General features: G+C 46.0%; 1 protein-coding gene across 15 annotated transcripts in view; it reads left to right on the plus strand.

Annotated features, from left to right (window-relative positions):
• GRAMD1B (GRAM domain containing 1B) overlaps window positions 1–25,363 on the plus strand; it is a 179,252-nt gene that overhangs the window by 86,932 nt on the left and 66,957 nt on the right. For 2 of the 15 annotated variants that reach the window (XM_081541419.1, XM_081541418.1), the window contains exon 1: window positions 16,102–16,346. The exons of the other annotated variants lie outside the window; for them this stretch is intronic. In XM_081541419.1, coding sequence (XP_081397545.1) covers window positions 16,198–16,346 — 149 coding nt within the window. In that variant the 5' untranslated portion in view covers window positions 16,102–16,197. Of the gene's footprint in view, window positions 1–16,101; window positions 16,347–25,363 lie in introns of those variants that run through there. 15 annotated transcript variants of the gene reach the window in all.

Genomic DNA, 25,363 nt, shown 5'->3' on the forward strand with positions numbered 1-25,363 from the left:
AGACACAGAGAGGTTAAGTAACCTGCTTTGAGATGTACAGATACGAGTCTGGCTTTGGATTTGCAGGAATTTTCCCCAGTGATTCACTTGTTCTTCTGTTTTATATATATATATATATACATGTGAATATATGGGCTCCCCAGGTAGCTCAGTGGGTAAAGATTCCACCTGTATTGCAGCAGGTGCAAAAGACACCAGTTCAATCCTTGGGTCAGGAAGATCCCCTGGAGGAGGGCATGGCAACCCACTCCAGTATTCTTGCCTGGAGAATCCCATAGACAGAGGAGCCTGACAGGCTACAGTTCATACGGTCTCAAAGAGTTAGATATGACTGAGAGCTACTGAGCATGCACATATTGGCTGGGTTTTTTTCTATTTTGCTGTCTCTTTGCCTTACTTTTGTGTTGTTGTTGTTAGTTTATCAGTCTTTTAAAAGTGTATGGAAATGCATTATCCCATCCAGTCCTTACCATAATGCCATGAAGTGGCTGGCAACTCCATTTTCAAGCTAGGGAAACTAAGCTACAGAGCGATAAAGGGTTTTGACTAAATTCTTGCAACTAGCTGGTGAAAAGCCAGAATGCAAACTCTTTTTACTTGACCATTATTTCAGTTTTGCAACTATCACAGCAACAGCACAGTGTATCTGGTTAGACCCACTTCTCTAGAGAGCAAGGTCCAAGGTCTGTACATTCATAATTCATCCATCCCTTCATTCTACAAATGCTGACCAAGGAGTTATTGTTTTCACAGCCCTGTGCCTAGGTACTGTGGGGGATGAAAAAATGAAAGGACATTTCCTGTGACTTAGCCTCACCAGTAGAATGAGACCTGATGCCCCTCAACACAAACATGCACACACACACACAACCTGCAGAGCAAGTCGGTAAATACTAAAGCAGTGAACATCAGGCACTCTGGAAACAAAGAGGAGGTTGGAATTGACTTCATCTGGGGTGGCAGAGATACTTCTTGGAGTAATTGGCACTCAGTGGTGGTGTGAAGGCCAGACAGTGTTAGGTGAGTGGATGTTGTCCTTTGTACAGCGTTAACACTGCATTTATTGGAGTTATGAGGTTATCACAGGGGATGCTTTTGGACAAAACTGATCAAGATACATGTCTGTGACTGACAAGTGGCTGGATTGTGAGCTAGAAATCCTCCCCACAGTCCAACCTCCTTTTCCCTGGGCCAGGGGCTTTAGGCTCTCTTGAAAGATGATTCTGTGATTCCATCTCCTGCTAACTTGGTAAACAAGGTAAAGGTGACACGGAGGAGATTGGGAGAGAAGTGGGTGTTAGTCACTTAGTTGTGTCTGACTCTTTGCAACCCCATGTACTGTAGCCCGCGGGGATCCTCTCTCCATAGAATTCTCCAGATAAGAATACTGGAGTGAGTTGCCATTCCCTTCTCCAGGAATATTCCAGAACCCAGGGATCGAACCCAGGGTCTCCTGTATTGCAAGCAGGTTCTTTACCATCTGAGCCACCAGGGAAGCCCCCCTGGGAGAGGAGGTACATACACAAACAGATAGGGCTGCGCCCAAGCAGAACTGAGGCACATGTAATTTGGAAACTAAGGAAGTTATTTAAAGACCACTTCACCAGTCCTCCTTAGCTTCTACGTGGTGGTTAATTTTTTTTGTATTGTGTGTGATGTAAAGCTGTTCCTAATTCCTGCAGAGCTTTAGGAACTCAGTCACTAAAATGTCTCCAGTTTGGTGGGGCTGCTCCCTGTACAGATTGTTTTGGCCTCCACAGGACTTGGCAGCCTGAAGTGACATCTGTCTCGATTCTCTGTCCTCACATTCCTGGTCCTCACATCTGTTAGGGGCTGTGACAGACCTTCAGAAAAGGCAGTGCGCTGGAAGAATCACATTCAGTGGAAAAAAAAAAACAGAGTTGAGACAGAGCCTAGGTCTTGACGCGTAGCTGGGGGAAGCATTTCTGTGGCCAGGTCTTGGTCCACAGCAGAGAGGAACTTCAAGTTTGTCTCTGTGTTTGAGTGGGTGAGCAAGCAGTCATGTGGCTTTACACTGTTTATTTAGGAATGTGAATGCTGTGTGAGAGAACCCAGTCACTTATGTTCTTACCGGGTAACTGGGAAGGGAGCCTGTTTTGCACGCCTCCATCTTTCATGGCGACGCATGGCCAGCCATATTTTATTTGATACAAGGTCACTGGTTCCAGTGTGTGCCTTCTCTTCAAATCTCTTAACGCGTGGAGCCTTGTTCCTTCTTCAGCTCTGGTTTAAACCCAGAAAAGAGGAAATGGTTGGGTTGAAACGAGGATTTTAATTAGATGTAAGGGAAAGTTTGGAATTTCTGGAGTGTTACGATCAGGATGTGCATTTATCTTTCAAGGTCCTTTCTGTGAGATTTACTGTAGAGGAGGAGGAAGCCCTGGGCGTGGCCTCTGCACAACCCCTCTAGAACCGAGCTTCCCAGCTCTTCTCAAGTTTACCAGGAGGTGAGCTGCAGTCAAGGTTGGGGTCGCTTAGTGACTGGAGATTCTGGAAAGCCAACTCATAAGTCTGAATCTTGTCACCACCTTTAACATTTTTTTTAATTAATATATTTTTGGGTTGTAATAGGTCTGTGTTGCTACAGGGCTTTCCCTAGTTGCAGTTAGTGGGGGCCACTCTTCTTGCAGTGCATGGGCTTCTCATTGCATTGGTTTCTTTTGCTGCAGAGCACAGGCTCTGGGCACACGGGCTTCAGTAGTTACAGCACGCAGGCTCACATAGTCGCGGCTCCTGGGCTCTAGAGTGTGGGCTTAGTTGCTCATGGGCATGTTGGATCTTCCCAGACCAGGGATCAAACCCATGCCCCCGTGTTGGCAGGCAGATTCTTACCCACTGTACCACCAAGGAAGTCCTTGTCATCACCTTTTGACCTGCTGTGTGATCTTGGTAGGTGACTTCCATTTGCCCCCTGTGTAGCCATCATGAAGGTGGGATTAAGTAACAGTGCTGGGCAGATTAGAGGGTCTCTCAGCTTTCTGTGACCAATGGTTTTAAAAAAGGCCACAGTCCCCATAGAGCAGGTCACTTGTGATGTGGGCCATTGGTGCACTTCTTTAGCCAGCCAGCTGCTGCTGCTGCTGCTAAGTCGCTTCAGTCATGTCCGACTCTGTGCGACCCCACAGATGGCAGCCCACTGGGCTCCGCCGTCCCTGGGATTCTCCAGGCAAGAACACTGGAGTGGGCTGCCATTTCCTTCTCCACTGCATGAAAGTGAAAAGTGAAAGTGAAGCCGCTCAGTCGTGTCTGATTCTTCGTGACCCCATGGACTGCAGCCTACCAGGCTCCTCCGTCCATGGGATTTTCCAGGCAAGAGTACTGGAGTGGGGTGCCATTGCTCTCTCTTTAGCCAGCAGGAGACACTGAAAATAACCTTCACTTGAAAATATTAAATATTCATTTACAAACATCCCACAGCAGGTACACCTCTTGCTAACAACGTGAGAGTTACTTATTACTTGGTGGGATGGGAGAATTGGCGTTTTCCCATGGTCTGGTAACTCTGGAGCACTGAGTACTGGTCATGTAAACATTAAATCCCTTGAGTGATCAGGAGAGCTTAGGGCAAAGACCAAATCTTCTGACTCTGCAGATTTCCTAAAAGGATAGGCCTTTCCTACCTCTTACCCAGGTTTTTTTTTTTTTTTTTCTACTTTGGGAAACTGCATCTGGCTTGAAATAAGCAGCACTAAATATTATTTGCCTTGTGTTTGTTTTGGTTTTGGTTTTTTGTTGTTGTCGTCATCATTATTACTTAGGAAGAAAGAGATTCACTATATTAAAATGTAAGCCTCTGGATGGCAGAGATTATGTCAAACAAATCAGATGATGAGCACTCGAGAGTCTTTGCTGCTGGCTGGAAACTCTTCTTCTTGGCTATTCCAAGACTTGTTGTCATTGCCTTTTACTGCTGGAAGAGATGATTTAGGGTTTCTCATGACAGAACTTGATGAAGAGAATACTTCTGATCTCTTGCTCAGTTGTCTAGAAGTCTGGGAATTGGTCTCCTAAATGAGCCATCAAGAAGAAAGCATATGATAAACGAGGTATTGGCAAGATGTTTTTGTGTTTACTTATCCTTAGTGATGTTCTTTGGTGGGTATTTGCAGAAAGCTGTCGAATTAAACTGGATTGTCTAGGCTATGCCGTGATGACAACCACCACCCCACCCCCCACCCACAAACTCAGCGCTTCAGCTTTCATTGTAAGCTAGTTTTTGACCATCCATGTCCTCCCAAGATTCTGGAAAACTCTGTTGGGATCCATCCTCCGTGTGGTTAGCTCCGTGATCCAGGCTGTAGAATCTCCTGGCACCTCCACCACAAGCACTGCAGGGGAAGGGAGCATGCCTCTTGAATGCTTCCCCTTGGAAGCTAATACACTGTCATCGCCCTTTCAGCGCATTGGCCAGAACTAGTCACGTGGCCCTGCAGCTGCAGGAAAGCTGGGAGACGTAGGCCTCTGATGGTAGGAAGAGAGGTATTATTGACACCAGTGATGCCCACCGCAGCTGTGTTTATGAGAGTGTGGGTGTGGGCGCACGCTTTCTCAAAACCTTACAATGTATTCTTACTGCCTGTAGAACAAGGGCCTTAATTTGCGATACCATGGAGGACCCTGTGTGACCTTGTGTGAATGCCAAGAGCCGCATTCAGCTTGCTGCCTGTTTTTATACAGATGGCAAGCTAAGAATGTTTTTGGTGTTCATAAAATTGTTTTTAAATGGTTGAAAAAAATCAAGAGAAGAGTCATATTTCATGACATGTAAAAATTATGAAATTCAGATTTCAGTGTTCATGAATAAAGGTTTGTTTATGCATTGTCTGTGGCTGCTTTCATGCCATGGCATCAGAGATAAGGGGTTGTAACAAAGACCTGTGGCCCCCAAAACTGAAATAATTATCATCTGGCCCTTGACACAAAGTTTGCCTCTAGTTTAGGCAAATAGAGATGCCACTCAAGTACAACGAAGTGATGTTTTTACTGGCTCCGTCCTAGCTAGCCGTCTTGTTCTAAGCTCCTTAATAGGAATAGTGATAATGGTAAAGATGTTAATAATAATAGCTATTACTTATATAATACTTTTTCCCAAGTGGCGCTAGTGGTAAAGAACCTACTGTCAATGCAGGAGATGTAAGAGATGCAGGTTCGATCCCTGGGTCAGGAAGATCCCCTGGAGGAGGGCACTGCAACTCACTCCAGTATTCTTGCCTGGAGAATCCCATGGACAGAGGAGCCTCAGTGTTTTCTGTATATTAACTCATGGCAGTTATGTGGGCTTTGTACTATTATTATGTAGGTTTTACAAATTAGTAACTAAGGCACAGAGAGGTAAAATGATTGTTCCAAGATCACACAGCCCAAAACTCTTCAGAACGGCAATCTGACTCCAGAGCCCAATTACAAAGCAGTTGGAAGACAGGTCTTTGCCCATAAGAAGAAAGAAGACTAATACCCATGAAAAGGTAGAGAAATATTCCAAGATAATTTAATGATATGAATTATAAGCACTAACGATGTGCAGGAACAGAGATGGGGAAGAGTAGTAATGGGCAAAATCAATGGAAAAGGGCTGAATGGAGCAGGTGGGAAGTGAGTTGATCTTTGAAGGATGGAGGCCACTGAGATCTCAAGAGGGTGTAGCAGATCTCTCAGGCAGGGAAGAAGCAAGAAGTGGGTCACAGAACCAGAATGAAGGCCTGATGGATGAAGAGATCAGAGCTGAAGGTTCGGAGGCAAGTCGGGGCTCACCTGCCGACAGCCTCCAAAGAGAGGCCGAGGCTGTGGGCTTGCTGTCTCACTTTGTGAGACGCCTTCAGGCTCAGGGTGACCGAAGCGTGGGAATACATTTCCAAACTTGGAGAGTGAGCAGTTCCGGGGCTGAGAACTGGAATAAGTTTGGTAGCATGTGTGAAGATTAGCATTAGAAGTTACAATAACAGTACTTCTCTGAGCTTTCCATTAAACAATTCTCATAATAAGATTCACGCAGTCCTACAGGAAAAGTGATACTCATCCCATTTTACAGGTAAGGAAACTGAATCTCAGAGAGGTTTAAATCACAGGCCTAAGACCACATGGTAAGTGGCAGAGCTGGAATAAAACGAAAGATACTTAGCTCTAAAGACTGTGCCCTTAACCTCCATGCTCTACTTCTTGAGGATGGTATGAACAGTGTTTATTTGGTAGAAACGCTTTATACTTTGCATTTCAGCAGAGGTTTGCAGAGCAGGTGGGACAGCCTTTCTTGGGGGTGGTGCTCCCTTTGTCCTTCAGTCATGCAGTAGAATAGTTTTTTCCAGTGCGCTCACCCCCGCAGGGTGAGCTGTAATCCTATCATCTGTTCTGGTGGCTGTCACTTCAGGGCTGGGTCAGTTTACTTAAAAAAATTTTTTTTCTTAATTTATAAAGTGTATCATGCATGTGAAAAAAAGTATATTAATGTGTCTGTACAACTTAAAGAAGAATACGTAACCATTGTCACCAGCCAGTTACCCATTAGAACACTGGGCTTCCCTGGTGGCTCAGACAGTAAAGAATCCACCTGCAATGCAGGAGACATGGGTTCCATCCCTGGGTCGGAAAGATCTGCTGGAGAAGGGAATGCTACCCACTCCAGTATTCTTACCTGAAGAATTCCCTGGATAGAGAAGCCTGGCAGGCTGCAGTCCGTGGGTCGCAAAGACAAAGAATAATACTTAAAACCTGTCACCATCCAGTTACCCATGCGGACATTACGTAAACCTTTGAAAGCCATTCAGTTTTTGTTTCTTTTGTAAGATTTATGGAGATATTTATAGGCGGGAAGGGCAAGCGAAATGCAAATCTTGGGAACTGAGCACGGACTGCTTTCTGAATCTGGGTTTGGGACTTTCCTTCCTAGAGGAGCCAGGCGCTGCTTCTCACCTGGCATCTCTTTGTTCTAACACTGCTGCTCCATTGGGCTTCCCTGGTGGCTCAAGTTGGTAAAGAATCTACTTCCAGTGCAGGAGATGCAGGAGACGTGGGTTCGATCCCTGGGTCAGGAAGATCCCCAGGAGGAGGGCATGGCAACCCGTTACAGTATTCTTGCCTGGAGAATCCCATGGACAGAGGATCCTGGCGAGTTACAGTCCATGGGGCCGCAAAGAGTCGGACAACTAAGCACTTGGGTATAATGTGGACCCCAAGGACAGATACAGATGGTTCTGCTGTGTTCTAGTTGTATGATTCTAGGCAAGTTCTTACTCTCCCCAAGCCTTGGTTTTCTCATCTACAAAATGGAACTTATCACAGCTGCCTTGGAGGTCTGTTGTAAAGACTGGGAGGATTACACGAGATCATTCCTGTTAATGCATTCAGAAGGAAACCTGGCACATTGTAACCACCTTATAAATGTTAAGCTGCTGTTAAAATCTCCTTTGTTTTATGTTTGGCATCATTCAGAGAGAGCATGGTCGTGGTCCTTGCTCTCCACACCTAAAGTCTAAGATTGTTTTCATGCCTTGGATGGACAGAGAGAACTCTGATCCTTATCTTCCCTGGGTTCCCAGGAGCTACTGCTTAGGCCACTATCGGTCAGTTTCACCCCTCCTTTCAACTTAACAACCTCCTAAATCATATGTTTTAGTCTCATTGCTAGAGCTCTTCTGTCTCCTGTGCCAGGTGGATGTGGTCTCTTGGATACTTAACTGGGGGCTGGAACTTGTTCTGCCACTCACTGAGTGTGTGGCCTGCAGCAAGGCACCAGTGTTGTCGTGCCTAAGATGGTAGGTGAGATGAGAGCATCAGATTTTATCTCTTTTGGATCCCCATGGACTACAGGCCAGGATTTCTAGAGTACAGGACCTTTTAATATTCTTCCCATGAGAGTTGTCTGGTGGTCCAATGGTTAAGACTTTGCCTTCTGATGCAAGGGGCACAGGTTTGATCCCTGTTCAGGGAGATGGGATCCCACATGCTTTGGGGCCAAAAAAAACCAAAACATAGAAAACCAGAAGCAATATTATAACAAATTCAATAAAGACTTTTAAAATGGTCCACTTCAAAGAAAAAAATTCTTACCAGGTTCCCACTGGGTTCCTCCTATCTTCTCTTGAATTCATTTATTCATTTGTTGACTCAATGACTGTTTCACTGGGCTAGGTGGTAGGAGCACAAAGAGCAGTAAGAACGGGTCCTGGCCCTGGAGAGTGTGTGTGTGTGTGTCTGTGTGTTAGTCCCTCAGTCGTGTCCGACTCTCTGTGAGCCCGTGGACTACTTAGCCCACCAGGCTCCTCTGTCCGTGGAATTCTCCAGGCAAGAATACTGGAGCAGGTAGCCATTCCCTTCTCCAGGGGATCTCCCTGACCCAGGGATCAAACCCAGGTCTTCTACACTGCAGGCAGATTCTTTGCAGTCTGAGCCACCAGAGGAGTGGGGCTCAAAGTAGAGGGGGAGCTGGCACTGGACTCCCTGCCCTGTAGGGTCTCGCCAATGCTGCATATTATAGGAAAATTCCACAGAGGGACTCAGACGCCTCTCCTGCTGTAGTGCAAATAGATTTATCTTCCAGTTAAGATCTTTTTTTGGACCCTTTCTCCTGAGACTGGGAGCCTCATTGTTTCATAATAGCCTCTCTGCAGCGATCTCAACTTTTTATCCTAACTGAATGGCCATGGTTTATATCCGGTGGCATTATGACCTGATATGCAAAACCTCTTTATTTTTCCACAGCTTAACTTGACAAGCCTGGGGATAGAAATTCTGGGAACTCTGACCATTGGGCTTTAGAAGGTGATCTGCTTTGCTCATTGCACTTCATTTTCCTTAGTCATCTTTTTGGTCTAAAATGGGCCATTTTTATGTATTTATTTTGCATCTGTTGACTCTGGCATGTTCAAATGATATTTTTTTAACCTTCTGATTTTATGAACCTAGGTTTCTACTCCAGGTTCTTGCCTTCTTTGATACAAACAAACGAAAAAATAGATTTGTGCCCTTGTGAGGCCCATTAGTAATAGGAGCTAACTACTGCCATTCAGCTTTTGAGTAGTCTTTGTATAAACCATTACATTTATAACTGCAATGATTATATTCCCTTTTACAAAAGTCTGTACATGGAGCAGTAAATACTCAGCTCTGTCAAATGCTTGGAATATTGTATGTGTAGCTATAGAATTGGTTTTTCTTGCTTGCTGCAATCTTAATGTCTTTCTCTGGCTAAATTCTCCTAAGTGTATTTGTGGGCATAAGTTAGGACCACTTTTAAGTTGGTCAGTAGTGCTAAATATGGAGTTCCCAGGTGGCTCAGTGGTAAAGAATCTGCCTGCCAATGCAGAAAACTCAAGAGTCACAAGTTCAATCCCTGGTCAGGAAAATCCCCTTGAGTAGGAAATGGCAGCCCTCTCCAGTACTCTTGCCTGGAAAATTCCATGGACAGAGGAGCCTGGCAGGCTACAGTCCATGGGGTTGCAAAGAGCCAAACACAACTGAGCACGTACACACCACCCACCAGTGCTAAATATAATTAATAATTTTCATTACCAGTCACAAAAGACCCTTAGCCACCATTGCTGGGAGGACTGTCAACTCTGGATCTGCATCTCACTTTCTGTTCCCTCACTTCTGGAAATGGGCTCAGCTCCACAAACTCACAACATGAAAAGCAAATTTATAACAGTCTCCTATCCAGCCTTCCCCTCACATCCTCTCTTAGTCATTTGCATTGGAAACTTCTGAGCTATTTTTTTCCTTGTTCTTCCTCACTCCCCACACAGTTACTTCCGTCTTTGTAGTGTCTCTCTGATCATCCTCCAGTCTTTCCCGTGACTACTGCCACTGACTTAATTCAGAACCTTTGAATATCTTGCTTGGCCTGTTGCAGTAGCCATCTGGTTGATCTTCTTCTTCTTTTTTTTTTTTTACAGTTTTATTGAGATGTAATTCACATACCATAGTTTATTCATTTAAAATGTATCATTCAGTTTTTAGTATATTCACAGATATGTACAACCATCACAACAGCCAATTTTAGAACGTTTTCGTCACATCAAAAAGAGACCCCATACCGTTTAGCTGGCATACCCCAGCCCTCCCAGCCCAGGCCTGGGCAACTACTGATCTACTTTCTGTCTCTATAGATTGCCCTGTTCTGGATTTTATGTAATATAGGTATATGTATATATACATACAGGGCTTCCCCAGTGGCTCAGCTGTAAAGAACCCGCCTGTGATACAGAAGACACGGGTTTGATTCCTGGCTTGGGAAGATCTCCTGGAGAAGGAAACGGCAACCCACTCCATTATTCTTGCCTGGAAAATCCCATGGACAGAAAAGCCTGGGGGCTACAGTCCAGGGGTCACAGAAAAGTTGGACACAACTTTGTGACTAAACAACAACAACATATATGCGTCATACATGTATACACATATACACATATATGTATATACATATTTTCCATTTGTGAAATATATGTATACATACTCACATGCAAATACTTTAGTGACTAACTTCTTCCACTTAGTATTATATTTTTAAGGTTCATCCAAGTTGTAGTGTGTATTAGTACTTCATTTCTTTCTTATGGCTAAATAGTCTAATCTCTTTTGTAACTCTGGGATCCATTTTTCATTCAGCTATCATGCAGATCAGATTTCCAACTCTTCTTCAAAAACTGAATTTGGCTCCGTGTTGCCTACCAGAATGCAGTTGACACCCTGGTGTGTCGCTCAGGGCCTTCTCAGTCTGGCTCCAGCCTGACTGCTCAGCGTTGTCATCCACTCCATCCTTCCAAGATATCTGCTGTCCCCGCCAGCCTAACATACCTGCCCTCTGCAGAGATCTCAAATACCTTTTCCTAGAAATACAGTCTTAATTGTACTGCTCCGTTGTTCGTGCTCCTTTCCTCCCTGCCTATGGAAATCCTATTTATCCTTCAAATTTCAGGTTTACTATCACCTCCTTGAAAAAAGCCTTTCCTAGATTTATCTTATCCCCAAATAGGAGTTAATTAGTCCTTTTCTATTCTCTGAGTACTTTGCTAGGATTCCCATAATCACACTGTGTTGGGTTAGACGTCTTTATAATATTGTCTTCTCTGAAAGTAGAGAATTATTCTAATTTTAGTTTTATTTTTTCATTGTACTTCTTAAATTTAATTTTTATTTTACATTGGAGTATAGTTTATTTACAGTATTGTGTTAGTTTCAGGTGTATAGCAAATCATTTTTATATGTATACATATATCTGTTCTTTTTCATATTCTTTTCCCATATAGGTTACTACAGGATACTGAGTAGAGTTCCTTGTGCTATACAGTAGGTCCTTGTTGATTGTCAGTGTACTTTCTACAGGGCTTTACACATGGTGGTCAAAAAAATACTTGCTGGATAATTGATTGTATTTCTGTATTTACAGTTTGCTTTTCAAAATTCTTTTATAGATGTCTTCTCTTTTGAAAATCAAAATTAAAGAAATTTTTTAAGAAAAAAATGATGAGTCCTTTTAACTTGTTAGATTATTTTTTTGCAACAAATATTGTGGATATTGTAGAAAAATTAAAAATATAAAATGAAAAATATCATTCATAGTGCCACCCCTCAGAGATAATCACTGTTAACATTTACTTTATATGCTTTGAGCTATTTTTCATAGAAAGATAAATAGATGAAATTTATAGCTCATTCTATACACTGTTCTTAAGTTCTTTAATTTCTGATCTCTCTGTAATCATGAACATTGATTTACCTAATTCCTTTTAAGGGTGTTATTACAAGTATGCAAGTATTTGTCCATTCTCCTCTTATTTGACATTTAGCGTGTTTCTAATTCTTCAGGATTAAACATAATGTCATACTAACATTCTTCAGATAAAATTTAGAAGCCAGATTTCTAGGTCAACAACCTGTATAACACATGTGCCAAGTTGCCCTTGGAAGGGTTGTTCCAATATACACCCCATGCCCCCAAGTTATGAGAGCTTTTGTTCCCCTTGTCCTTGCCTGCCTGGCATTACCATTCTTTTTAGTCTTTGCCAATCTGATACTCCAAGAGTGGTAACTCAGGGTTGCATGAACTTGCATTTCTTTGATCATTGGTGATACGCTTTTAATTCCCTTATTACCCATGTATATTTCTTCTATGAATTGCCTTTTTTGTTCTTTGCCCACCTTCCTGTTGAGGTGTTTGTCTTTCTTCTTGCTCACAACTCTTTAACATAATAAGGCTATTAACCCTTTATCATACATGTTTTCAGTACTTTCTCTGGAATTTCAGCCTTTTCACATCAGGCTGATTTTCAACATGTTAAAGTTTATTTGTTCAAATGTGATTAAGTCCTTTTCTCTCTTCCCCTGTTTGCTATTATTCATAGAAAGCCCCTCCCAACCTTTAGAATATATATATGCATGTGTGCTTTCTTTGAGTTCTTCTGTAGTTTGTTTTAAAATTTAATACATTGGTCCATTTCATGTAACATTGTATCTGCTTTCTATAAAACTGACACTGTACTTCTGACTACATTTTTCAGTCATGGGATAAGAAGGGACTATCATAAGTCACATTCATTTTCCTAGCATCGGAGCACCAGCCCTGGCAGATGGGACCTCTTTGCCAGAGTATGACAGTCTCCTCCTTCCCATCCGTCACTCACATTTTCCATCATCCTTTCTGAAATCACCTGTTATTATGTGCCAGTTTCATGTTAATAATACCTATCTCAGTAGGCTGGTTTGAGGATTAAATAAATTTGCAAATGAGATGTATGACAAGCTACGGCACACTGCTTGGCACATGAGTAGTTCACATCGGATTTGTTGAGTGAATGAGTGAATGGTGGTTTGAGCAGTGATGACAGGTTGCTGAGGATACCATGAGGTAGCAGCAGCTCCTCCACTGAAGCGGGACCTTGGCCAAGCAACAGTGTAGGGAGAGCATTTGCCATTGACAGTGTGCCCTGGGGAATGTGCAAGAAGGAGGACTCCTGATAGGGGTTTTGAGAAGGTGACAGTCCATGGGTTAGGGCAGAGTCCATAGGCTCTGATACACCACACTTAAGGTATATAAGCAAGTGGGAGGTGTGCTGGAGAATTCCACGGAGTGTTGGAGAATTCCAAGGAATGCTGGAGAGTTTGAGATTGGGGGGAATTCATCAGGAAAATATAATTGGGGAAGATGCACTGGGAGCAGAGCTTTGAAGGAAAGCTGGAAACATACAGGTTGGATTTGTGGGATGAGGTCATTTGATGCAGAGAGAATGATGTAAATAAGCAAGCAGTATTTTTTTTTTTAATTTGAAATAGTGATTTCTTTCCCCCTTCTTTCCTTTCTACCTTCTTTGCTTTGGATCTCACTGTTTCCCTATTCTCAGTTTTTCTTACCCTTCCTGCTTTTAGTGCCATTTAGAAATCTCATGTTAAAAGTTGTTAGTACAGTCGAGAAAGTTATTTTTGAAGTGCTTGAGCTCTCGGGTAGAAAGACACCAGGGAGCAGGAAATAAATACATCTCAGAGCAGCCTTTTGAGAAGATTCCAGCCATAACAGCCTCTCTCCGACTCCAGTCAGAGCAGAGGGGCAATTTGTGTTTTCTAAGATTCACCTAGCACATGGTGGGCACTCCCCAATTTAAATACATCAGTGAAAGAGTGAAAACCTGCATGGTTTCCCTAAAATGCACAATTGTTCAGATAGCTGATGAAGAACAGACCTGAAGGATCCAGCCAGCTGTGGCCTGGGAACCTGGGTGAGGGGTGTCTTGGTGATGAGGGATTCCGAGGAGGACACCCTGAAGGGTGGCAGTTCAGCCAGGCCCACCACATTTGCTGGAGGAGGATGAGATGCTGCCCTGTTACCTCCCAGTCTCAGGCACTAGAGGAAATGCAGAAGAACAAGGAAAAGAAACCTCTGAAGTGCAGAGAGGTACTTGGCAAACTCTTGGCATAGATGCTGAGGAAACCAGCATATGGGAGTCATTGCAGTTGACTAAAAACTGTTCTTGGATATCAAGTAAATGGATACAGTACTCTCCGTCCCAAGAGAAGAGCAAGAAATGGGTTTCTGCCTCCATAAGCATTCAACATTTCCTCTATTAATGCCATCCTTTATTTCCGGGGTCAGCCAGCTTCAACCTGCTGCCTGTTCTGTATTTTAAATAAAATTTTATTGGGATGCAGCCATGTTCTTCCACATTCTTGTTGTCTATGGCTGCTTTAACCTGTAGCAGCAGAGTTCAGTAGTAGTATCAGGCTGTCTGGTCTTACTCTCTGGCTCTTTACAGAAAGAGTTCACCGAACCTGGCATTATATGATGAATAGATGACTAATTTTGAGTCGTTTTCCAGTGCGAGTCATGATTTGCATCAACCCACACAGTTTCCTAAATGAGGCCCCCTTTTCTCATGGTACACTTTTGCAAGATGACTTACTGGAACCAGTGGTGTGGTCTGGGATTCAGGCCGCTTGAGGATACACTGAGTGGCTAGTACTCTGAAAATAGACATTATTAATTTCTAACATTTATTTACTGCTCAATATGGTGGCGCAGTGGTAAAGAATCCACCTGCCAGTGCAGGTAGATGCAAGAGACATAGGTTCGCTCCCTGGGTCAGGAAGATGCCTTCAAGTAGGAAATGGCAACCCATTCCAGTATTCTTGCCTGGAAAATTCCATGGACAAGAGGTGCTTGGCAGGCTATTGTCTATGGGGTCACAAAGAGTTGGACATGCTGCTGCTGCTGCTAAATCGCTTCAGTCGTGTCCGACTCTGTGCGACCCCATCCCTGGGATTCTCCAGGCAAGACATGACAGCACCACAACTACCACCACCCCCATATGTCAGTATTGCAGAGGAATTGCAGCTCAGTGACACTAGGAAACGTGTGCTCCAGGTTACATTAAATGGCAGGATTTGAACTCATTCTGTAGGAGGAAGGCTTCCCTGGTGGCCTAGTGGGTAAAGAATCCACCTGCAATGCAGGAGACAAGAGAGATGTGGGTTCAATCCCTGGGTCAGGAAGATCCCATGGAAAAGGAAGTGGCAACCCACTCCAGTATTCTTGCTTGGAGAATCCCATGGACAGAGGAGCCTGGTGGGGTACAGTCCACGGGGTGGCAAAGAGTTGAACGTGACTGAGCGACTAAGCACGCGGCAAGTGTAGGAAGAAACCCCAACCACTCTGCTGTATATCCTGCCAGCCTCCATTCCCCACCCTGCTTCTCTTTGATTTCTGGATCAATCGTCTGTCAGCCTTTCCTCTCTCGGAAGAAATATTCTTGGAGCGTCCATTCCTCATCCATTTTCTTTTTGACATCCCACCCCCACCCACCGCCAGCAGTTGTCCATGACCTGACTCCCCAAGTCCCCTTTCCTCAGGGCCAACTCTCCCTGGAGGATGAGTTTGAGAAACAAATGAGGTCTTGGGTTTCCTCTGCATCGGCACTTCCTGCTCCATCACTGAACCTCGCCTGGAGCCACAGCTGTGATGCAGGTGGTCTGCCTTCTCCCAAAGACAGCAGGTGCCCGGAGAACCGGCTGGAATGGGGCGCATGGCCCAGGGCCTCAGGGCACCAAAGTGGCAAAAAAGGCAGCCACTGGGCAGGCTGAGCTGGCATTTCTGACCTTTGTGGAGAGAGGGCGTCCTTAAAGGGACAGCGGGCTCTTTTCTTCCCTGGTGGCCGGCTGCCAGCTCAGATGCCAGGGATTTGAAGCAGCCATTGTTCTGGTGACAGGAGATGGGGGCCCAGGCCGCCCAGTCTTTTCTCCCTTTCCCGTCCCCCGCCGCGTGTGCCCCTCTGATGTGTGGCTTTTCGAGGACAGAGGGACGGTGAGCTCCTTTCAGTGCCCTCCTCGCCTCCTCCACCGTGTGAACGCAGCCCGTCACCAAGGCCGAAGAACAGAGCATCCTTCCCACGGCCACCTGCTCCCCTCCCCCAGGGCCGCTCCGGGGGAGAAGGACCCATCGACGCAGACGGCCCTGAGGGGCCCAGGGCACCGTGTCCTTGTCCCAGGTGAGCCGAGTGAGGTGATGGGACTAGTTCTGCCCACGGGCCTTTTGTGAGCCACCTGCACTGGCCTCGTCTTAAGCGCCTGTTGAAACTGCAGGTTCTTGGTTCCAATTCCAGAACTTCTGGGGCCCAGGAATCTGAATATCCACGTGCACACCGTGGTTTGAGAACCACCAACTTCATTAGCGAGCTCCACACCTGCCTGGTCCTCGGGATCATGTGGGAACACACCAATTCAGAGTATGTGCGTGAGGCCCACGGGCTGAATCAGGGCTGCTTCTCTTTAATGCTTCAGGGTGGATACCCTGGGGATGGCCCACTGGCCTTGACTCTGGGACCCACCAGCTATTATCTCTGTGATCTTGGGTAAGTTTCTCAACCTCCCTGTGTTTTGGTTTTCTCACCTGTGAAAATAGGGACAGTTTAGAACCTAGTGAATAGGGTGGTTATAAGGATGAAAGGAATGATATTTGCAAAAATGGTGATGGTGATTCAGTCACTAACTCATGTCCAACTCTTTGCAACCCCACAGACTAGCTCTCCAGACTTCTCTGTCCATGGAATTTCCCAGGCAAGAATACTGGAGTGGGTTGCCATTCCCTTCTCCAGGGGATCTTCCCAACCCAGCATTGAACCCGTTTCTTCTGCATTGTCTCCTGCATTGCAGGCGGATTCTTTACCACTGAGCCACCAGGAAGCCCATTTATAAAGATAGCACTAGCACATCCATATAGTAGACTTTTTTGTGAAATCTTTCCTTTTGGTAAACTGGTTATCCAAGTTTCATATAGGAGATTGTGATCTGAATAGTCTTTTAGTGGTGGCATGCCCTGGCTAAAGCTGGCCTAGGAAAGGGGAGCCCTTATATGCTTTCATAAATGACCAGGAATTCTCAGGTGCGTCTGTGTGATTCGCTTTGAGAAGGTGGCCCTGCCAACTGCTCTCACTGTCCCTCGGCCAGTAGAGTGAGGAGAAAAATCCTGGCCTGATTTCCACCTCTGGGCGAAGTGATGCTGCTGAGCACTGGAACACTGGCCCAGGAAGGCCAGAAGCCACATATGTAAGGCTAACTGACCTCTTCAGAGGGAATTGAAGGAGGAGAAAACAAGCTGCAGGCCAGAAATAGCTAGACGTAAATATAAGGTATGCTAATTACTACCCACACCCAGCACCGTGCCCTGAGTTAAACGGGACCTTCGGCAGAGCCTTCCTGACCTCAAGGAGGGAGAACAGACACACGCACACAAGCATCCGTGGGGGACCGGGGGTGTGTGTAACTGGGGTGTGTGGGTGGCCCCACCCTCAAGAGCAGAGCGCTACAGAGCCAGAATGGACCGTTCAGCACGCATCCAAGCTTTTATTATAACTTTCTGGTTTTGCTCAACCCTTACTTTTCTGAAAACGATTCTGTTGGACTACATTTTTCCATGTTTAGTATCCAGCTCAAGGCTTCTTTTTCTTCCTGTGCTCTTTAATTTCTCTTTGCATTCATTACCCAGGAGTCACATTTATCCGACTGCTTATGGGCCTGGCATGCGGTTAAAGGAGGGTGGGAGAGAGACACCCAACCTGGCAGGATGGAGCAGTTGCTTTCTACCTTGTGCCAACCCCACCCCCCGCACCCCCACCATCCCAGGGTGTTCTGGGAAATAACCAAGGCTGGACAAAAGGCCATTGGTCTAGTAGAGAATTCTAGCGCTGTACACCCAGGCGGTGGTATTTTATAGATCCTGATACAAAGGTTTTTGGTGAGTCAAATGCTAGATTATTTAGAAGAAAACAAGCCAGTCTCTGGGGCACGTCTCATGGATGTTTTCCATCTTGATCATAAATGTCAGCATACAGGGAACCCAGCAGTGGGCAGAGCTTTCCTATTGCCCACTCACTCCCACTTGAGCATATTTCACAAGGTTTCCAGGAAGCTTCACAGGCGCATTTCTGTTCTTGGTGGGGATTCTGGTACCTCCGGTGACTCTGAGACCTGCAGTGATGGGCAGGAGGAGGGGCTCGGGGGATTGTGGGAGACATATTATCAATCTCTCTTGAGAGAAGGATTTGGCTACCTGCCCCATTAGTTAACAAGATTGATTCATTATTTTGGAGGCTTATGGAAATGATCCTTTGGTTTCTTTTTCTTCTCTTCCGGGGAAGCTGCAGAGGAAATCAGTGCTTTGGGTGAAAAATTGGGCTGAGTGAGATCAAAAGGCCTTTCGGCTTTGGAGATTCTTGGCGTCTGTGGATATGTCTCTGGCCCCTATAAGAGAGAGGAGACCTTCCCTCTCAATCTGGAGAAGGATCTATAGAATAAGAGCAGATGGAGATTCCCTACTGGTCTCCAGGATGAAATCAGAAGGCCCCGTGCTCATCCCTACCCTGTAGGCTCACTGAGTGTCATCTGCAATGGGGCATTGCTCAGCCACAGATGATGTCTCAGAGTTGGGAGTTTTCATAAGATCGTCTGGACCAACCTGGAGATCAGGATGAAATCAACCTCTTGCCTGGAAGCACACCCTCTACTCTTTGAAAACTCCCTATTCCTTCAAACCCAGTTATGTAATCTGATAACTTCTCTCTAGAGAAACAAAACATGGGACTCTCCTCTCCTTTGGCTTTTTCTCTCTTTTCCTTTTGTCAAATATTTTCTGTCTTGTTTGCTTTAAGGCATTTCTCCTTTAGTCTAAACATTCCCGGTTACTCTACAGTTTGTCATAGGGCTGGCTGTCCAGACCCACACTGTCTCATTTATCTTATCTGAACAATGGACCTTGTAAAGACGGGTCCTCTTTCTAGGTATTATTTGCAGGGGGTTTATTACCTCCCTTCACTTGCTTCTGTGGATGAAGCCCAGGTATTATTTGCAGGGGGCTTATTACCTCCCTTCACTTGCTTCTGTGGATGAAGCCCAGGTATTATTTGCAGGGGGCTTATTACCTCCCTTCACTTGCTTCTGTGGATGAAGCCCAGGTGTATTGTAGTTACTCTCATGTGCATGCTCTACATGCTAAGTCGCTTCATTCGTGTCTGACTCTTTGTGACCCCATGGACTGAAGCCACCAGGCTCCTCTGTCCGTGGGGTTCTCCAGGCAAGAAAACTGGAGTGGGTTGCTGTACCCTCTTCTCGAGGATCTTCCTGACCCAGGGATTGAACCCGTGTCTCCTGAGTTACTCTCACAGCCACATTGTATTGGGTTGGCCAAAATGTTCGTTCAGGTTTGCCTATAACATCTGAATGAACATTTTGGCCAACCCAGTCGTTTTGGTCCATGCTGAGCATTGTGATCTTCGCCCGCTCTACTTGTATATTCTTCAGACTTTGTAGAAAAAAGGCTCTTACCATATGTCGGGGCTTGTTCTGAAGTACGCCTGACATCAAGGACTCTCCAGCACCTGGGGTGCATGGCTGAATGAATAACAGCATGTGGATTGTGAGAAAGGAAGCTGGTGTTTGTTGGATTTGATTTTGGTTGGATCACACGGTAACACCAGGATGTCACAGCATATGCCCATGTGGTGAGTCAGCATCCCCAGCTTGCCCCGTGGCTGCTCACTTTCTTAGTTCTGTCCCTACCTGTTCCTTTCCATCTCTCATCAGGTTTTGACTGGAGGGTCAAGGCCAGCTCCAAACTCTTTAATGAGGCTTGGCTCCCAGCTGCCAGACACAGCTGTCCTCACGGCGTTTTAGCTCTTCTCTGGAGAGATAGGAGATGCAGGGGAAGGGAGTGGAGAGGCAGGTGGTTTGAGGCAGTGGTGTGTTCAGAAGAGACAAAGTATAGAGAGAACAGACCCCATGGCCGGTCACGGGCCCTGGCTGCTCTGGTCAGCCTTGCTGCCTTGTTCTGCCTCAGTCTGTGGCCACAGGGCTCTTTTGATTTTTTTCTTTCCCTTGGAAATTATTAGCACTTGGAGATGTGTGAGGGTAAAGAATGGTCATGGGCCTCTAGAACAGGAAATAACTTAGGGGGTCATCTAGACCAACCCCTTCTTTTAAAAAAAAAAAATTCATTTATTTATTTGGCTGCATTGTGTCTTAGCTGTGGCCCATGGGCTTAGTTGCTCCAAGGCATGGAGAATCTTAGTTCCCCAACTAGGGATCGGACCCATGTCTCCTGCATTGGAAGGTGGATTCTTAACCACTGGACCACCAGAGAAGTCCCTAGACAAACCACTTCTTATAACAAATTGGGAACCTGAGTCCCGGAGAAAAGGTAGGATACATTGAAGGTGTGTCCTCTGGGCACCTCGACCTTGTGAAAGTAGTGCTGTCTTATAAAGTGAGTTTGGGGATTGGGGCTGGTCAGTACCTCCTCCCTCAGCCTGCATTGTCCCCAGCGAGTCAAGTATATACTGTGTCCCTAACCAGGAGGAGGCCTGTCTTGGGAACAGTGGCCAAAAGCCCAAGTGCCGCCCTTGGGAAGGGTGGCTGAGCAGACTGGCTGCCGGGGCTGGACATATATGGAGAAGTGAATGGAAAAGATGTCCACAGACATGAGCCACTCACATCATCGGGGAGCCCAGGCAGGGTCTTGCAGCCTCACAGAGCAGCTTGGACAGTCCTGCAGAAGCTAGACTGGAGGCAGCACTTCCAAGGTCCAAGGAAAGGGAGATGGGGGATGGGTTCTCGGCGCCCCTGTGAGAGCCCACCCAGTTAGCCTCCAGAAGTTACCCTCCAGAGAGTCTGCAGTGAATTCAAGAGGAGCTGGGTCAGGGGCGTGACCAGTGAGCTCTTGGGCTTTCTTTCTACTTGGCTTTTCTGTCTCAATTCCACTGACCAAACTTCTGAGACACGATGTGTGGAGTGGGGCCAGGAGGCAACTGCAGCCTCCCTGGCACACACCAGGGACCCCGAGCTGGGGCAGGGTCGTTGTTGTGACTAGGATCCTTCCAACTCATCACCATCCCCTCACATCCCCCCCACACCCCACCCCAGCCCAGAGCTCCTCCCGTCTCTTCCCTACCGCTCCAGTGCTGTGCAGGGGCCTAACCATGGTGTGAGCTCTATTAGCTGCCACAGCTGGCTGGTTCTTTCTAGGTTAAAGGAAGAGTGAGCAGTGGGGAGAGGGAGATGGAGGGGCTGGTCATGCGACTTTAGCCTCAGGCCAGCAGCCAGAAGGACTCGAGATCTGTCCTTAAGTACCACGTGTCAACATCTTAACTGGGGCACCAGCGAACAAGCATCCCTCTCTAAGACCTTAATCCAGGATTAAGGAGAGGTCAGTTACCTCCGCAAAGAGGTGGTTTGGAAGGAGGCTTTGTCTCCCTGGAGGCGGACAGAGGTAGAAACCATAGCACGATCTTCCGCTTGTCCGAAGTGGCCAGGTCTCTCTCTCTTTCTCTCTCTTTCTCTCTCTCAATTCTAGACTGGTACTGAATTCTTGAGCCTGAAATTTGGCATTTTTCTTAAATTTCAGGGGACAGTCCTGTGACAGGACTATGACCTCCCTACTTGCACATTCCTTCATGGTAATTAGTGTGTGTCTTAGGTTGAAAAGAGACCTTGGAAGAGACAGACAGATTTTCTTGCAGGAGGTTTATTGGAAAGTGCTCTTGGGAACAAGCCTGTAAGTGGGTGAAGGGAATCGGGATTGGGTAGTCAGAGAAGTTCAAGATTGACGCACTTGGGCCAGTCCTAGGGACAGCTTTGGTTCTGGATGCCCCTACCAAATTATCCCAAACCAAGGCAAAGGGACAGGTTTTCATATCCTGCCAATGGACCAGCCATTTGGCTCTCTCTGTTCTCAGGGAGGCTTCCCTGGTGACTCAGTGGTAAAGAATCCGCCTGCCAAGCAGGAGATGAGGGTTCAGTCTCTGGGTCAGGAAGATCCCCTGAAGGAATGCGTGGCAACCCACTCCAGTATTCTTGCCTAGGAAATTCCATGGACAGAGGAGCCTGACAAGCTACAATTCATGGGGTTGCAAAGAGTCAGACACAACTGAACAACTGACCACATTCTTAGGAAGGGGGCACCCTCTTCCTTAAGCCTTCTCAAGGGCAGGGCCCCTGGAGGAGCTCAGGTGTGACCCATCGGCATTGCTTCCTGCAGGCAGGCAGCCAGGAAATGAGTGCCTGGGTCTGAAGGGGAAGCCGAGTGCAGATAACCACTGCACTGTAGTGTTCTTATACGTGTCTCGTAGTTGAGGAGGACATTGCACTTGGCCTTAAGTCTCTTCTTCCTCATAATCGCCTTCTTATAGAGCAGGTGTATTATTATTTAATCCTCTTCCACGTTAACCCTGGGGTTTGTGGGCAAGTTAAACAACTTTCATTTGCATAATCAAATAATTAGCTTATCTCTGTGCCTGTGTTTTGAAGGTCTCCAACCCCACTTGCAGCCACGCTCCTGGCAGTTTTTTCCTCACCGGCCATCCTGCTTGGGCAGTTCAGCTCTCCAGGAAAGAGGACACCTTGCTTCAGGATGGTCCCTCTTCTGCGAGACCAAGGCCTTCCCCTGAGTTGCGGATCAGATCTGTTGGCCTCCTCACTTTTTCTACTTTCACTTCCCAATGCTTCCTGGGATCCACACAGACTCTTCTTACCAACTGCTTTCCACTGAATCATGGCCATAGATTATCTTCATTGCCCTCAATCCCATTTTTTTTCTTCCCAGGAATCAACTCCAGTTCTTGGCTCCCAATCCTTTCCACCTGCAAGATGTAGTGTTCTAGTATATGTGGTGGAGAAGACAATGACACCCCACTCCAGTACTCTTACCTAGAAAATCCCATGGACGGAGGAGCCTGGTGGGCTGCAGTCCATGGGGTCGCGAAGAGTCAGACACGACTGAGCAACTTAACTTTCACTTTTCACTTTCAAGCATTGGAGAAGGAAATGGCAACCCACTCCAGTGTTCTTGCCTGGAGAATCCCAGTGACGGGGGAGCCTGGTGGGCTGCCGTCTATGGGGTCGCACAGAGTCGGACACGACTGAAGTGACTTAGCAGCAGCAGCAGCAGAAGTGTGTCTGACTATCAGGAAAGCTTTTATCCTGCTGAAGTCTATCTAACCGGTGAGCACTATTTTAGTGGATGTGTTGGCGTGCCGTAGGGTGTGAGTGGTGCTGGATCTATCTGAATCCTCATCCCTCTCTCCCCACCCTTCTGGCCATTTCTTGCTTCAGGTTTTAATTATGTAGACATCACTGCCCCTCATGTGAGAGATGCAGTATTCATGAGAGGTCTTGGGTTACAGCTGGGTCACAGGCAATCCATCTACTCATTCAGAACCCCCGACCTAGCTTCCCTGGATTAAAGTCTGGGTTTGGGACCTCAGGGAGGGCAGAGGGGGACCTGTGAATCATCCGTTCTCCTACATTAATGGTTCATAAAACATGGACAAGCATTAATTCCAAAAGAGATATTTAATAGGGTCTCCCAGGTATCTGATGACCAGGGTACACCAAGTCTTTTACACTAAGAGGCTGACTTAAAAGACCTTTAATGGTCCCTCCTCCTATTTTGAATTCTTCAGAGATATGTGGACCTCTCCAGCTAACAATTTAATTTCTTTTTCTCTTCCAAACTTTGTGGAAGACTGTTGTGTTTCTATGTCCCACTTGTGCTTCCTTGACCCCCTTTCTCTCTGACCACAGCCAACCGATAGCACCATGGCCAAGAATGGACTGTGGGGTCAGAAACTCTGGTCTCTCTGTCTGCTGTGTGATCCAGGGAAATTATTTAATCTCCGAGATAACCTCAGTTTCCTCATTTGTAAAGGAGGGTTGATGTGAGGATTAAATGAGGGAGTACATATTAAATGTATAAAAACAATTTGGCTCATAGAATGCCCTAGAGCCATGATCCCCAACATTTTTGACGCCAGGGACTGGTTTCATGGAAAACAGCTTTTCCACGGACAGGTGCAGGGGAGGGGCATGGCGGGGGTGGTTTGGGGATGATTTAAGCGCATTCAAGCTGGTCCGAGGGCCGTGGTGTTTACAATTAATTGATCACAGCCAGTTACTGATTTCTGGGACTTCCCACATGGCAATAGTGGTAAAGAACCCGCCTGCCAATGCAGGAGCCATAAGAGACACCAGTTCAACCCCTGGGTCAGGAAGATCCTCTGGAGGAGGGCACAGCAACCAACTCCAGTATTCTTGCCTGGAGAATCCCATGGACAGAGGAGCCTGGTGGGCTACAGTCCACGGGGTCGCAAAGAGTTGGACACGACTGAAACAATTTATCACATAGCACAGCACAAGTCCATTACATTTATTGTGCACTTTGTGTGTATTATTGTTAAAATATCAGCTCCACATCAGATCATCGGGCATTAGATCCCGGAGGCTGAGGACCCCTGCTCTATATGCTTTTAGCCATTTTATTATTACTGACAAAGGCAGTGTCTTACTCCTCTGAACTGCTGTTTGCTCATTCCTATAGAGCAGTGAGAAGTCAGGAGACTGAGACCACACCAATACGTTGAACAGAGAACATTTAATATGAAGAATCATTAACGGGTAAATGAGTAGAGCAGACTCTAAAGAATGCAGGAATAACAGAGGTAGGGAGCACCCAACAAAGGAACAGATTTGTAAGTGTGCCCCCAACACAGGAGTGCGATTCAGAGCTCATTGGATGGGTGTGGCTGTCACCCAGTGTTTGGCATAGAAAGTTCCTGAGAAACTGCAGGCTGGGGTGCCAGGGAGTCTCACAGGGCAACTGGTAAAGTGGGTACAGATCCAGCATCACAAGGCAAGGCAAAGAAGGGTGGATTTGGAGCTTAGGAGCAATAAATGGACAACTCGCCTAAGTAGGAAGAATAGAACTTACCTTGCAGGGTTGTGTTGAGGTGCCATATTGTGATAATAAATGCAATATTGTGATAATAACCAGTTATGATTAAATGCAGGGAACTTAAAAGTGCCTTTTCTTTAGTAGGTGTTTATTTATGGAAGTAGCATGGTATGGTTTGAAAACGTGTATTCTAGAAATATTTGTGTGATCTTGGGTAAGGATGGGTTTCTGTACTCAGTTTCTTCATCTGTTTGATTAAAGTTTCATAAGAAAATATAAAATAAAATAAAATATGTGACCAGTGCATGGTTGATTCTCAGTAAACATTATAGATCTTTGTTCCTTTTCCTTCTTTGATTTACCCCCACACATTTCAGAATCTCCTAGATGTTTATGCTTTAGAAAAGCACATGTGCTTTGGATGATAAGAGTCAGGCTCCCTTTAGCCTATCACTTCCTGTAGTTAAGGGGCTTCCAAGGGATGGGGAGCGCTAGTGAATTTACCTGCCAATGCAGGAGATGCATGTTCAATCCCTGGGTCAGGAAGATCCCCTGGAAAAGGAAATGGCAACCCACTCCAGTATTCTTGCCTGGAAAATTCCATGGACAGAGGAGCCTGGCGGGCTACAGTCCATAGGATTGCAGAGAGTC

The sequence above is a fragment of the Giraffa tippelskirchi genome, chromosome 11, assembly GCF_054371585.1.
Source record: "Giraffa tippelskirchi isolate mGirTip1 chromosome 11, T2T-mGirTip1v1.2.pri, whole genome shotgun sequence".
NCBI classification, from domain to species: domain Eukaryota; kingdom Metazoa; phylum Chordata; class Mammalia; order Artiodactyla; family Giraffidae; genus Giraffa; species Giraffa tippelskirchi.